Source organism: Lipotes vexillifer, unplaced genomic scaffold, assembly GCF_000442215.2.
Source record: "Lipotes vexillifer unplaced genomic scaffold, Lipotes_vexillifer_v1.1 scaffold294, whole genome shotgun sequence".
Lineage (NCBI taxonomy): Eukaryota > Metazoa > Chordata > Mammalia > Artiodactyla > Lipotidae > Lipotes > Lipotes vexillifer.
This window is the reverse complement of record NW_006783917.1, coordinates 205,604-222,108: the sequence shown is the minus strand read 5'-3', so window position 1 is coordinate 222,108 and position 16,505 is coordinate 205,604. Positions and strand designations below refer to the sequence as shown.

The following is a 16,505-nucleotide window of genomic DNA, read 5'->3' as shown; positions in this document are numbered from 1 at the left end:
TCGTGTAGTGTTAAGAGTTACCTACCTAGTCAATCCAACGTATAAGGTTCACTTTTCTGACTAGCATCTGGTAAAACATTCTGCTTAGACATTAGAATGTAAGGATTTTTAACAGTGCATATCACATATTATCTGGGAACATTCCTAAAGTTATAAGAAGAGGGTAGAAACGTACAACTGAACAGGCTTTCTCTTTATATTTCTAATCTTTAATTCTGCCTCTTGCGATCATGAACATTTGCACTTAATTACGTATCTAGTCTTCCTAAAGACCCTCCCTTTACTTACAGTGATAGGTCATGATTTGCATACATTCATATTTCTATACCAGGACTGTGAATTATCCAATGATTGATAGTTCCTTAAGTCTATAATCTGGTTTTGGGGTAGTGTTTTGAATATTTTCTCTTTGTTGGTAGATACCTTCCCTGCCCTTGTCTGCTTCAAGCACCTGTGGCTGAATGAGTCCAATGCCTTTAGGGATAGTTTTTCCATCTCCAAGGGAAAATGAAGCCAAAATATTATTTTATAATGGTAAATATACTTTCAGCTGTCTTCCACCTTGGGCAAGCCCTTTGAGATTGAAGGGTAGACTACCAGATGAATAACCGATGTGTCATTAGGTAAAGGAATGTGAGTATTTTTTGGCTGAAGTAAAATCTAGGGAATTATTTTTCCGCAATTCAAAATATGAGTTATATAAACGGAATCTGTGAAGATATTTATACTTTATGCCATTATAAAAAGTAGTGACATTTAACTGGAAGAAAAAGGCTCTTATGTCAGTTACTTTTAAAAAAAAATATGCCTGTTTTGCTCCAGGTGATGAGGGCAATATGAAAAGGAATGTAAGTGTCTTGTATCCTTTCCCAACTAGAATTTATCTAAACAGGGATTTTCTTACACTGATTTTTTTAATATTCATTGTGCTTAGCACAGGATTAGGTCCACTGTAAGGACTTACTAAGTATGAGTTGATAGAACTGAATGCATTTTTCAATCTTCTATTTCAGTATGGGGGCTGAGGGGTGATCTAAATTGTCCTAACAAAGAAAGACAGAAAATTTGAAGACATTAGACTTTTTAGTTTTCGTAAAATAAAGTTTCCTTTGTTATCCATCAGAATTTTGTAAATTACATCAAATTCTTAATTCTCAGAAATTTGAATAGTTATTAAAAGTATTCCAGTTTAGAAGAGTTGGAGTAGTAAGTGCATTCCTTTGTTTACATGAAAAACTGAGTCAATACTGAAGCAAGTTGTCTCCTCCCCAGTGCCTTCTATGTCACATGTGCTGAGTTCATGTTCATACGCAGATTGCCCGTAGAAAAGGAAGTAGGCAGAAAAGTCCTACGTAAATGCGGTTTGACCTGGTGCCTTTACTCTCAGGACTTTCCCTTAGTTTGAATTGTTATTGACAGTCTTATGTTTTGTGGTTTGTTTAATACAAAAAAAAAAAATTGTAATGAGTCCTACTCATAAAGCCAGTTCTTGATTATTTACATGTGAATAGTGTGTTAACCTTTTGAAAATAGCTTCTTCTTATGGAACATTTCAAACCTGTACAGAAGTATCCATTCTGTGATTCCGCAATTGGTCAAATCTTTGCTAATCTTGTTTCATCTTAATTGTAACCACTTTTCCCAACATCTTTTCTCCCAAACCTGAAACCATTTGAAACAAGTCCCAGACATCATTGAATAAATATTTCAATATTTTTGTAAAATATAAGAATGCTTCTTAAAAATCATGACCACAATTGTATCATCACACCTAAAATAATAAGTTTGTAATATTTGGTATATGCATATGTGGTAATTTAAACTTCTGTAAATCTTAAATGGAAGATAGGATGTTTCTTTTGAAAAATTACTACGTGTATGTTTAAAATAATTGTGGAGAACAGGGAAGCATCTCTGACATGTTTTTCTCTGTGCAGAAGAAAGCTGTGGTGATCCGGCACCTGTACAATGAAGATGGTCCTAACATTCCTGAAGATACAGTAACAGATGTTAATGAAGCATTTGATGTTTGTGACTTAAAGGCTGCTGAAATAAAGATTCCTGAATTACAGGTTCCTGAAATTAAGTGTGAGCAGCAAGTAAGAATCTGGGACTTCTTTAACAGACGCCGATATTTCTTGCTTTGATATACATGATTATTTCCGCATCTAATCTTTGGAACATTTCTAGCCTTTTAAATTATTGATCATGACATGTTACCTTTGTTACCATTACTTAAGAATCAATAAGTCTTACTGAATATAATTCAAAAGATACAATTTGCTGCTTATATTTAGGGTACTAGGAGAGATGTCATGGGTAACGCAAAGATGAATAAGACATAGGACTTGACTTCAAGGAATTGACAGTCTGGTGAGAGATAGAGATATACTACTTTGTTTAGTGAAGGTTCTTTATCACCTCTTCCCCATATTGATGAATGGAAAAAAATGGTGCATTACCACCTTTTCATTTTCCTTTTGGGGCCCTTGCTGTCCTTTGCTCTCTCTCTCTCGGAATATCGTTGCTATTACTTTATTGCCGCAGACCCCATTATAGTGTCTCATCTCTACTGCTTCTGTTAAAACTTCTTTTTCTGTCCGTCTTCTATGTCTTGTGACTTCTATACATCTTGGTATACAGTTGGCATTTAAAAACTACCAGATGGGGCTTCCCTGGTGACGTAGTGGTTGAGAGTCCGCTTGCCGATGCAGGGGACACAGGTTCGTGCCCCGGTCCAGGAAGATCCCACATGCCACGGAGCGGCTGGGTCCATGAGCCATGGCCGCTGAGCCTGCGTGTCCGGAGCCTGTGCTCCACAATGGGAGAGGCCACAACAGTGAGAAGCCCGCGTACCGAAAAAAAAAAAAAAAAAAAAAAAAAAACTACCAGATGACCATTAGGCTTACTTCCCGTTTATAGCAAATGGAACAATCTCATTTCTCGGTCATTTCCTCTTAGCTTTCTGCTAGATCTAGTTATAAGAAGCTAGTCACTTACAGTTTTATTGTACAAACTGATACTGTTCTAAGAGCTTTATACAAATTAATCCGTTTAATCTTACAAGACCCAAATGAAGTTGGCACTCTTGTCATCTTTTTCTTTTTAGATAAGGAAATTGAGGCATCGGGCATCTCGCATGAGCTAGTTTAAGTGTCCAAGGTGCCTGCTCCAGAAGTAGCACTCTTAACTCTCATGCTGTCCCGCCTGCTGTAACTATTGAAACAACACATGGAAATGGGAATACACTGAATTACAGGAATTTTAATCTGTGTAATATTTTTAATCTTTCTAATCATTTTAGGATACAGAAGTCAATCCTGAGATTATTGCACTACAGACTATGCTTGCTGAATGCCAAGAAAAGCTGAAGAAACTGACTTGCATAGAAAGTAGATTAGAATCTTTGGAAGAAAAAATGAAAGGGAAAGTGATGGTGAATGAAAAAACCTGGGCTGATCTTCTAAGTCGTGTCACTCTTCTTGAAACAGAAATGCTTTTGTCTAAAAAGGTATTTTCTTTCCTTTACATTTATAGAATATCTCAAGATACAATAAAGTAATTCCTTTGTTCATTATTATTCTCTTATTTGGAATGTTAAATAAGAGAATACTTAGGTAATGGGAAGTGTTCAGTTGGGATGAAGGCCTGTTTAGGAACACCCTGTTTGGTGATGGTTGTTGTGACTATTGCTTTTCTCTTCATCAAATAAGATAATCTGACAAACTTGTAAGCTGAGCTTTTAGAGACAGTTATGTCATTGCTGGTCCTAGTCTGTCTTTCCTTCCTAGAAAGTTAGTAGATTCAAGTTTTCTCTCTCCTTCCACATTTAAGAGATCATTTTTTATATGTAGGAATATTTATGTTTTGCTTGTAAATAAAATAATCAAAAGTAAGTATTTATTATGTCATCTATATATTTTGTGCTTAGCAGTAAGAGCATAAAATGAGAACATATCTTTTTATTTTATTCTAAATACTAAACTGTATCATTTCAGAATGATGAATGTATAGAGTTTAATGAGATGAGTGAAGACTGTGCTTCTAGTAGCGACGTGGATAGTCTCAATCCGGGTAAGTTCTCAGCGTACTGGAATTGGTGATATGGTAAGGAGTTTTCACAAAAATGTTTTCATAGTATTTGGTCAGTTTAATTATCCTCAAACCTTATTTTTTTAGAAATTGCAAATCTCCTAAGAACAAAGAAAATATCAAACTTACAGACTATAAGTCAAGGATTGCTAGAAAAGCCAACTTACATGTCTTACATGTAGTAGTTGCATAAATTCCAGTGTGCAAAATTGCAAACTTTTAGAGATGTTTTACTCTTTTAATTGCAAAGTGCTTTAGAATAATAAATGGACCTCGAAAGTTTCTAATTTAAACTTAAGTAGTAGCCTTTGCATATGTAAATAATATATGTAAGAGAAAAAAACACATTTGTCAGTAACCTCTAAAGTGTTACAGACCTCTTGCATTTCAACAGTTCACTGATGGTGATAAAATGAGAAGGACCTAAAATTAGGACAAATCTTCGTGTCACTTAACCTCACTAGGCTACTGACATTGTCATTGTGACGGAGCAGCAGGGATAAGATTTCTGAGCAGCTTTTCAGTTAAAGCTTTAATTTTTTTGATTCTTATACTTTTTGAAAAGACAAAGGTCTAAATTTTGTTGTGTTTGTAATTAAATCATATTTGCAGAAGAGATATTTTGTCCAGTTGAGAATTCATAATGAAGCTAACTTTTTAAATCTGTGGGTGTTTAACCTCATTAAATCTTTCAGCTACTATGTGTATAACAATTTAACAACAACACATTATAGTGGTAACTACAGGCCTGCACTGTTCCAACTGTGATAGTAAAGCATTTAATTCTCAAAGCACGATAAGTGCTATTATAACCCATATTTTACAGATGAGGAAGAGAGATTAAATAACTGCCAAAGGCCACACAGCTATTGAATGATGGGACAGTTTGAAAAGAGGCAAACTAGCTTTGACGTTTTCTCTTCAACACTACATATTCAGTGCACGTGCCAGTTTCATTGCACAGAAAACAAGTTCAATAATTAGGTTATTAAATAAAATTATTTGAGATGCTGCTTCTGGCAGTAGATTTATTATAGACTACAAACTTCAGATTTGGTAGAAGTTGACTTTTTTCCATTTATCCTTCATTCATTACTCAACAAATTTCAAAGCTCAACTCTAAGATCCTTGAGAGCAAGAACTTTATCTTATGGTCTGTCTAGCACAACGTCTGTGCTTCTGTCACCAGTATCTATCTGTATATGGTAGAAATCAAGTTTTTATGCATTGAAAGAATACTGAAGTCTGCTATTTGCAAAACATTGCCTTTTCCAAGTTCGATTTCACCTGTTTGGGCTTAGTACTTTTTAAATAACAGGTTACAGGACATACTTTTAACACATTAGTCCTATGCTAGGACTTAAGAGTGATGAGCAGATAGACCACTATCTGAAATGGATTATAGATTATGAATGAGTTGAATACCTAGTCTCAAAAAATGTATAATCGGACCCTGATCAATTGAGTCAAATTTATGAAGCCTGACACATTACACCTTACCTCTCCATGCTACCTGGAAGCAGAGGGTTTGAATTCCTTTTGATGTTGAGAGCGACAGTTCACCAGTCTGATCTGAGGATCATGTTAAGTTGGGAATGCTTTTGGAGAAGTTCATGCCCATTAGTAAGTAGAGGAATGGAGCAAACAGGCAAGAGAAGGAGACAGGAGAGACTGTGGCTCCATGAGAGACCAGAGTCCTCGTGTGCTAACACTTTGTTCCCTGATTGAGGTTGTCTGTGTAGGCTTACAGTTAAACTATGTAAACCAGTTTAAATGGGTACCTGATTTTTTTTTTTTCGCCTTGTTTTTGCAGCCAACTGTACCATGACTAAAAACATAGGGCTTATGAGATTGGTTGGACAGGAACTTGTTTTATCTCTGATGTTCTATATCCAATTCGATGGTAGGAAAGACTTGCCATCATTTTGTTGAATAATATCAGGATACTGGAAATGGAAAGTTGTTCAGTTCTTCAATAAATCTGTGAACCTGAATTTTAAGCAACTTTTTTCCATACATGTCAACTTAGGGTGGAATGTTTCCTGATTTTTAGGAAGTACATATAGTCAGTTTTAGTAATAGTTGCCACCATTTTAAGAAAAAAATACACACGGATCAGTAGCTTATTGAAAAATACATTAACCTGCATATTCAATTGATTGCTATCATGATAAAGATAATATTACTTTTTGTGATTTTTATTGACCAGTTTTTAATATCCAGATCTCCATATGCAGGTCATTATCCTAAAAGAATATTAAAAACTCATCTAGACCTATACCAGTAGGCACTTTATATTGAGAGGTTTATGTTTCTTCCCTCTATAGATAAAATTTTAGATATTTGACTCTACTATGAAAGGAAAAGGTAACCTAAAAATTAATTTCTCCACAGATAGAAAAAGCAAAGAGGAAAGGCAAGCAAATATTCCTTTGTCCTCTGGTTATAGTATGGTATCATCCGATTCAACTCCCAGAACCTCAACTATTAATTACTGTGGTTTGAAAGAGATTTCTGAGGTAAGAAGAACTGGCAACTACTTAGGTGATTTCCTCTGTGAGGTCAAGAGAACAAGCAAGCATTAGATTTAGTTGCAGAAGCCATGGGCAAGAAAAATAGTGAAACTGTAAATCTTAATCTCATAAAAATTCTTTGTGATAAATAAACGGTACTTAATGCAATGTTTTAGACTGTGTTTTACATGTTCACGGTCCATCTTTGATTATGGTTTACTTTGAGAAATGGCCTAAATTTGTTGCTTTTTAAATTAAAGGAAACAACAATCCAGAAAATGGAAAGGATGAAAAAAATGTAAGTAACAGAAAGGGGCAACAGAAATTCATTTCTCTATAGGGAATTGTGTTGGATTACGATATATAAAGAATGTGCATGTGTGTTTCAAACCTTGAAGGTCTCTCAATCAGGTGTGGAATTTCCTTCAAGACTCCAGTGGATAATAAATCCACCTCCAGTTATGTGTTTGTGAGATAAGTCACTGTTTTTGTTTCCAACAAGTGATGTAAAACATTGTTAATGGAATTAATTGGAGATTAAAGAGTGTAGGGATGTTTTTGGTTGATAATCAAGAAGTTATCTATTTTTGATAACTACTTTATCAAAATATTAAATTGTGTATGTAGATGGATGGTTTGGAGACATTTTAAGTATTGTGAAAGTATTGCTAGTCCTTTTCAGAAAATGGTTGGTATGGTAGTACTAAATATGATACTTTTATCTAGTACAAATAGGAAATTACATGATTTTTTTTAAAGAACAGTTGAAAGAAAATATGAATTGAAATTGTGTAAGATTATCATGCAGCCTACTACTTTAAAAGACTATAATTTTTTTTTTTTTTTTTGGAAATTGAGATGCGCCGAAATAACTTATGCTTCAAGAATTAAAGACACATAATTGACTCTAGTTGTTTTTCCTCCCCTTCTGGCCATAGTATACTTATTAACAGTAACTACCTATAAATAATCACTGAAATTTATTTAAGGCTCAAAAGCATAACTGCAGCAACCTAATTCCTATGACTCACTATGAATTTGTTATTTACTTAATATATTATTTATGTATTATATTTTGAAGAAACTGCAGAGTTACTGAAATGTCCAAATCACTAATTATAGAATTTTCTGCATGAACTTCTCTAGGACTTTGGCTCCTGTACATGTTGTATATTTTAAAGAGTTCTCTATACAATTTTAATATACTGTAATATTTTTATTAGAATTTGAATTCCATTTGGTATATTAGCTTTTTCATTCAGTGTTGAATAAATACTTAAATATTTTTGTGCTGTGATTATACCGCTTTACAGTTTTACTATTCTTAGGAAAACTTAGGTGCCAGTACATTTCTTTTACAGCGTGAAGTCATTCCAGCACTGTATTTTTGTGTTGACATTTGTTGGCAGCATGCTAAGTAGTTTTTTAAAGTACAGGCTTGAGGACCATGGTTTACATCCTGTTGGAAACACTCCACCTGGGACTTGCATATTGTCCCCAGGAGGCTCTCATACATACCATCTTGCCATCTGTACTGACGAATATCTTGCAATAAAAAGTTAAATATGCTCATTGAGATTGAAATACAACAAAAATACAGCTATTTCACGCTCAGTCAAAAGGCAGCAACACGCTTTCAGTTAACGTTGAGGAAGTTAGGGCATGGTTCTCCTTTTGTATTTGAAAGCAGGTTGGACAATGGTGAAAATGTGCCGGGCATTTCAGTGCTCTACTCTGTAACACATTTTAAGAGCAGCAGCTCAGACCCAGATGGTGGCCATTCCTGTATTACAAGATACACAGTGAGGGTTTTTTTGTTTCTTGTTTTTTTAAATGATGGGAAGTTATATATCTTTCTAGAGAGAGAAAAAGTCTTAGAGGAAGTTAAATTAAAAGAAAAATGAAATTCATTTTAAAATACTAGATAAATTCTTTTATTTATTCCTGTGCTTATATAAATGTAATTTGGTATTTGTCACCTATGGAACATTAATAGTAAGTTAATATTAATAGTAAGTTAGATACATTAATAGTAAGTTAAAATACATTAATAGTAAGTTAAAATTCTATTAAATAGAATAAATACTATTAATACTATAATACTATTATTAATTAGTATTAATACTATTAATACTAAATACTATAAATACTATTAAAATACATTAATAGTAAGTTAAAATTCTAAGTAGAGATAACTTTTAAGAAGGCATTTTTAATATTCTACTGCAGGTACATGTGTAGTCATCATACTTGAAAATTATGAACTTTTGAAGTTAGCATGCAACTTTGAATTTAGTAGTTTCAGTAAATATTTCTAGAATTTTCTAGAATTAATGAATCCAATTAGAAAAATAATCCAATTATTTTTTCAATTGTAAAAACTTATGAATCGAGATTATAAAAGAAACTACTTTGTCAATTAAACTTCTAAAAATTCAGCATCAGCATGGAATTGTAGCACCACCTTGTGGTTTACCTGCCAGTATTTTACCTTTTATTAAGATATGTGATTTCCTGTAAAACATAGGATCATATTTTCCCTTTTGAAAAACTCAATTCCAATTTTAAAAAGAAGTGTTTTTGAAATTTTCTTTTTTGTGCAAGAGAGAAGAAAAAATCGTCTTCTTTTCTCACGGTCTCTTTTTCCCCTCCCTCTCCTTTTTCATTTATGTTAGTGTACATGTATACCAATTAGATGATTTTAAACATTTTAAATTTCCTGATATACATTAAGTGTGCCAAGTATAAGTTTCTATTGAAAATACAGTAAAAGGTGTCTTATATTATCTAGTGGAAATTTGGAATCCAAATTTTTTTCATACTTTTATCTAACAACTTAAACAGGAGCTAATGAAATCAACACATAACGCCACCAGACATTTATACTTAGAAAGAATCTCACTGTACTACTTTGACGACGTAATCTTTGGGGAAAAAGAAAGCAGATTTGACTTCACTGAAGTTATTGAAGAGAGCACAACTATTTGTTATTCTAATTCTCTTAGAAATAGTAGGAAAAAAATTTCCCTCTTAGGTAATTAGTAGTTGGTAACTACAGACCAGCCCCTTTTCATTAACTTGAAGGTCTTGAGAAGGTAAGGGAGGGGGTTCCTGGAGAGATTTGGAGCTACATAATTAAACCCGTAGTTAACTGGAATTTTCACTAACTCCATCCCCTTAATTCTCCCGTAAGTGGGATGAAAGGTAATGTATTATACTGCCCACAAAGGCATCAGCAGCTGGTGTGGCCCTATTTGTACTGTGCGCTGTGAATACAGCTGCACAGAGGTCAAATAGAAACACTAAGAATGCATAAGGTGAAGTAAGACGAAGTAAAGTCAACCGTATGAAAATTCTAGGCAAAGCCAAGGACTATTAAGTTGGAAAAAGTAGTTCTATATTTGTTTGTTTGTTTTACTTTAACGCTTTGTAATGTAATGTTTTAACATTTAATACATTCCCTAAAAAATGGAACTTCAAGCCTTTGGAGCTGCGTTTCATGCTACTCATTCCTCACAGCTTTACATCATTGACAGGCACTTGGGGAAGCATTAAAGAGAAAAAGAACCTTGTCAATTTTACAAGCTACAGCACTTTTCGAGCTCCAATAACATTATAGATTTAATTTTTACTTTTTAATAATCCCAAGGTTCCCCTAGTGAAAATGTCAGGTTGTTTATACTACTCATTCAAAGAGTGAAGAAAGCGGTAGCGACACTGAGAACATGCAGATTTATTGGGGTGGGAGGGGATTTTTTAAAATCCATACTCATTTTATCATGGTTTTTATTTATTTCTAATACATGTAGGAATGGGTACTGTATAGAATGTATGTCTTATTTTTCTCTGAAGTCCACTAAATCACTAATAGAAATTATTCGATTAAAAACATTTTTAATGCAAAGTATTCAACTCAGCATTTTGAAATTAAGAACCAGAGCACTTATTCAATAAGTATCCCAAATGTATGTTATTTGAATTATACATTATAGATGGGTGTTAAGAAAAAGGAGAGAATCATAATTTTAGTTACCCAGGAAGGTTGAAAGGTGGGGATTAGAGTGATAGGAAGGCTGAATATTTTGGAACACTAACTGGCACCTCGTAAGTCCTAATTTGTAGATATAATCCTTCAGTTCACTTAAATTGCTGTGTACTTGGAGTGTAATCAACTTATTAAATCATGGGGCAGAGCTCTTCAATTCGTTTGGTGTTGAAATCCTCAGACATGTGTCTTGATTGTCTCTGTGGATTGGCCTCTCTTAAATCGTGCTTTTGCACACTTTCTTTTGCTGAGAGTGACTTCCCCTTCCATCTGGAAAATTTCTGCTTATCCTCTAAGACACTGTTCCTTCCTTGGAAAGACTTTTCACAATTACAGAAGCCAAATTATATTCTCTCTCTTTGCTGCTTTATAGTGCCTTGTTTATATTTCTTATTTTTACACCAATTTCATAGCTCTTACTTGTTTATATGAAGTTAATATCCATTACTTCTGTTTTTGAGGGTTTTGGTTTTCAGTCTTTCTTCCAGTGTTTATTTCCCTTCGTGCCTAGCATTTGTTCAAAGTAAGTGGTAGTTAATATTTATCTGGTGGCCAAATTAATATCAAATTATAATGAAATTATAAATTATAATCAAGGTTTCCTGATAAGTAAGATTTTATCAGGTTGAAACTGTGGTCTGGTCAGTCCTGCTACATCCTTTCTATGGAAGGAATGTGTTGACAGAGGAAAGATACAATCAGTATACGTTCTAGACAAGGGTTATCATACCTTATATGTATGCTGATGAATACATTTACAATGACGCTTCAAGTGTTTACTAGGTGCCAGTTAGCGTTCCAGGCACTGGCCGTAAGCAGAGTACAGGTATAAGCATGATTCCTGTTCTCCTCAACCAACAGCTGAGCAGGAGAGACAGATAAGCAGTAACAGTGTCTAGTAAGTTCTAAAAGGGAACCATCATGCATCTGAGGAATCTGGGGTAGAGGAAGCGGCGTTAACCTGAGTCCAGAAGGATGAGTGATGGGGGCGGGTAGCCAGGGAAGAAGGGGTAAAGCAGGAGGCCTAGCATGAAAAAAATCAAAGGCCAGAGAGGAAGGCCGCTGGGACAAAGTGCACTAGGGCCGACATGCGGAGTGTGTGTAGGTGTGGGAGGCGGCGCTACAGTGGCCGAAGATCAGTTTACCCAGGCCCCAGCAGAATATCAACCAGAGTTGGGTTTTTGAAGGATTTGATTTAGCGCTTTGGTGTGGAGAATGAATGAGAGGTGGCAGGCCTAGAGGGAGAGGAACCATTTAGGAGACTACTGCAGTAATCTAAGAAACGTGGGAAGTGGGACTCCAATTATGATGGCAGAAGAGATGGAGGGACATAATGGGGTTTGAGAGAATGTATTTTTTCCCTTGAAGGCTGTCTTACATAAGAAGCTCAATAAGTCCAATTAAGGACTGTCCGATTTGGTATCTGCATTGGGGGATGGGGGATGATACCACACTAATGTTTAGTTTAATGCTTTGCCCAATTAGTCCTGGATCTACAATCTTATTAGAAATACAAAATCTTCAGCCGCTCTCCTGACCTACTGAGTCAAATTCCGCATTGCACTGAGAACCCAAAGTAATTTGTAGCGACCTTTCATTTGAGGAACTCTCATTTACGTTTACAAAGCTCTTGCTTCATTATCATAATCAACATTTGGTCTGAGCCTTAAATTCAGATTCTTTTGAGTTGCTTTCATCTAAACACGACGTTTTATAGTCCGTGTTCAATATCTTGGACGTTTTCCCGTTTGAATGGATGGCTTTAGGCTTTTGAATGCATTCATTGAAATGATTTTTTAAAAGTTGAATTACATATAACTATAACATATAACTATATATAACTATGAGTTAAAACATCCTTTCTCTAAAATTAGGTGTAAACTTTATACAAATTAATGTTTGGTGTCTCATCAGCAGTGGTCCCTCACTAAGCATGTGTGGGACATACCAGTATCTTCTGTCTGAAATACCTGCATGTATGCTGAGAAATTCCTAGTTTTTTACCTTAATTATGTTGCCCAAAGTGTAATGGGCAATCTTCTTCTGCATACATAGAAACTTTTCAGTATTATGTCACAGAGTCACCTTTTTGAAACCATGGGAAGTGATTATTAGCGATCTATATTTTACACGTAAATTTGTATTCAGTGATATATGGTCTTACGAATTTTTTTTTTTTTCGGCTACGCCGCATGTCTTGCTGGATCTTAGTTCCCCATCCAGCGATCGAGCCTGGGCCCTTGGCAGTGAGAGTGCCGAGTGCTAGCCGCTGGAACGCCGGGGAAGTCCCTTACAAATGCTTAAAAAAAGAAAAAATTTATTAAGTACAGCCCAATTTGAGAAGTGTTAAAATGAGAGAGGAACAAGATGCAGATTTAGATTTAAGAAACATATTTAGGAAGCAGTCTCAATAGACGGATCGGGTCTGAGGAGAGGAGAGGAAAGGAAGGTGCAAGCCACTAGGAGTTCATCAACTTTACCGTGTCCTCTTACTAGTCTAGGATCTCATTTGTGTTTTCAAATTCTGTTAAGTGGTGGTCTGTTGATGTTCAAACTAGAAAACTAAACACCACAGCTGAATACTTTGATGAGTGTTTAAAAGTTGAAAGCTTCTCGGTATTCCATTATTCTTTTCTCAAATTTGCAACTTTCTGGAATCACTGTGTTCTCTACTTTCCCTCTTCACATACTTTGCCGGCCTTTCCACGACCTTATCCATTCTGTTCCATGCACTTGAAATGCTCCTTACCCATCTCTCTGTTTCCTGCCCTCTGCACCAGGTCTAGCTTACTTCTTCTCATCCCACGGCTTTCAGATCAAACATAACTTCCTTCCGGTCACATCCCCTAATTCCCCAGCATATTTTAGACTCCCTATGACATACTGTTAAAGCACCCTGTAAATCCCCTGCATTTCAATTTGTACATTATTAAAGCCCTTATTTGCAGTTACTGCATGGGGTCTCTCCTCCCTGCTATGTTTCATGTGAGAAGGGATGTGAGTTTTGTTTACTGATGTGTCCTCCATCCCCAGCACAACACCTGCTACATAGGACATTCTGAATTCATTCTGTGGTTTGTTAGATGAACACTTTAAGACCGCCCTAACCGCTCCCCGCCCCCGTATTTATATAATTTGAAATTGGAGGCAACTTTTACTGATTTCTAAATCTGACATCCTAAATTAATTTCATTAATATCAACTCTTTATTTAGATGTTATATCACATTGCTCTATCTGGTAATATATTTAAATGTGGAAAAAAATATGTAGCATTAATTTCTAAGTTGGTAACTTATAATTTCCCATACTTTAAGCAATAATAATTTTGAGCCTTAATACAGTGAGTTTCTCCTAATAAAGGTGAGCAATTTTTAGGAACTACTACGTTTTTAAAAGTTTGCATAAAACTACCTAGGTCTCATTTAAAGCACTAAAAGCCAGCGAATTTTTACAGAAAATGAGATTTTTGCTTGTAGCAATACAGCAGACAGGCTATTAAAAATTTTTAAGAACTCCTGCAACAAACCATCAAATATTCTGGAGGAAATACACTAAATACTTATCATAAGAAATTAAAAAGAAATTCCTAAGGACCAAAAGAAGAGGAAGCAGAGTTCCAAGTATTAAGCTTGCAGCTGCCCTGAGGTAGTTTGCTGACAGTAGGAACCTAAGGCCTTGAGGGTTTTTTCCTCCTGTTTTTCCCTCAGCCTTATTGTGGAATAATTTACATACAATAAATTCGCCAGTTTACATGCATAATTCAGTGAGTTTTTACAAATACATACGTTCATGTGAAGACCTCCTGAATCAAGATCTAGAACGTTCCCCTCTGCAGCCAGTCTCCCCGCTCCATCCCTGGCCCCTTAACAACCACTGATTTACATGCTGTCATTTTAAGGTTGCCATTTCTAAAATTTCATGTAAATGTAATCTCTACAGTATCTTCCTTTTGAGATTCACCCACGTTGTATTAGTTCATCCCTTTATATCGCTGAGCCATATTTCATTATGTGGAAATACCACAATTTATTTATGACTCATCAGTTGATGGACATTGGGTTATTTCTGGTTTGGGAATGTTATGAAGAAAGCTGCCGTGGACATTAGGATGCAAGTCTATCTGAACATACACTTTTGCTTCTCTTGGGTAAATATTAAATACCTAGCAATGGAATGGCTGGGTCATGTGACAGGTTATGTTTAACTCTACGAGGAGCTGCTGCTACACTGTTTTCCAAAGCGGCTGTGCCCTGTTACTTTTCCCATCCGTCATCTGAGAGTTCCACTTGCTCTGCTTGCTTGCGCACACTTGGTTTTGTCAGTCTCTGAGTGGGTGTGTGTGGTGAAAGGCGGAAAGTTAAGGCTTAACATTATGTGCTGCCTTGACACCTGGTAAGATTGGGAGGGTCTCACACGGCCCCACCACAAGCTCCCCTCCCCATTCTGCTTCCACGGAAAAGATTCTCTAGCCAAACAAACCTCCTTATCAGGGGGCAGGCACAGTTCCTGCTTGTCCCTGAGTGGCTGCTTTTAGTTCCATGCCAGCCACAGAGTTATTCAAAGAAACCAATCACATCTTTCTGCAGCAACCAGGGGTCACCTCACCCTCATAATGCTACAAAACATGCTTCTTACAGCCCCCAGCTGGCCACTGTGCCCAAGGGCAACTCCCACATGGCCCTGCTTGGCCTGCAGCGTTGTCCCCCCACAGGTGGTGAGTCCATGTAACTTATAAACTATTCAGGGATCTCACCTGTCCTGTGTTCAGCCATCCCCGTCACCCTACGGTGGGACTCCGCCTCACCAGTGAACAGTGAATAGGAGGTGACAGTGTGTAATGGTATCTCATGGTGGTGTAAGTTTACATTTCTCTAGCATGTTGAGCATCATGTCCTTATTTGCTATCTGTATATCTGCTTTGGTGAAGGTTTGTTCAGTCCTCTTCCCTATTTTGTGATCTGGGTTGTTTGTCTTCCTATTGAGTTGAAAGAGTCCCTTGTGGAATACACGTGTTGCAAAGATTTTCTCCCACTCTCTGACTTCCCATTCATTTCCCTCACTGTGTACTTTTAAAGAGCAGAAGTTTTAAATTTTAATAACATCCAGTTGATCAACTTATTAGTTGTTGAAAGACGGGTGTTGAAATTTCCAGCTATGATTGTAGTTGAGTTCTGTCATGTATTTTGAATCTGTTATTAGATGCATAAACGTTTTGGACTATTATTTCCTCATGATAAATTGACTCCTTTAACATTATGAAATGGCCCTCTTTATCTCAAATAATTTCTGTCTTCTGAAATCTACTTTGTCTGACGTTAATATAGCCACTCCAGCTTTCTTTCAGGAAGTATTATTATGGTATTACTCCCGATCTTTTTATTTTTAATATATCTGTGTCTGTATTTGAAGTGGGTTTCCTGAAGATAATATATACTTCAGCCTTGCTCTTTCATCCGATCTGAAAACCTCTGGAGTGTTTAGATCATTTACATTTAATTTGATTATGGATGTGGTTGGGTTTAAATCTACAATCTTATTTGTTTTCCTTTTTCCTGTTTGGGCTTAGTTCTTTTTTTAACCTCTTTTTATGCATTATCTTGCATTAGTTGAGTAGTTTTTGTATTTCTATTTTATCTCTTTCCTTGGCTTATTAAGTACAATATATCTTATATTTATAATGCGGTGGTTGCTACAGGTTTGCAGTACACATCTTTAACCTACCACGGGCTACCTTCAAGTAATATTATACCACTTAGTATAAGAGCATCGTAACATTATATTTCCATTCCCCCTGAAGCCTTTTTTGTTAAGCATTTTACTTCTACGTATGTTATAGCTCCACAGAACATTGTC

The 16,505-nt window shown here is 35.8% G+C and overlaps 1 protein-coding gene across 1 annotated transcript in view; it reads left to right on the top strand.

Annotated features, from left to right (window-relative positions):
• The window catches only part of CEP44 (centrosomal protein 44), a 12,991-nt gene extending 5,270 nt beyond the window's left edge, over nt 1–7,721 (top strand). The window contains exons 5-10 of the mRNA XM_007456432.1: nt 1,938–2,099; nt 3,305–3,511; nt 3,999–4,074; nt 6,487–6,611; nt 6,866–6,904; nt 7,680–7,721. Of these exons, the coding sequence (XP_007456494.1) occupies nt 1,938–2,099; nt 3,305–3,511; nt 3,999–4,074; nt 6,487–6,611; nt 6,866–6,904; nt 7,680–7,721 (651 nt within the window). The remainder of the gene's footprint in view (nt 1–1,937; nt 2,100–3,304; nt 3,512–3,998; nt 4,075–6,486; nt 6,612–6,865; nt 6,905–7,679) is intronic.
• The last annotated feature ends 8,784 nt before the right edge of the window (nt 7,722–16,505 follow it).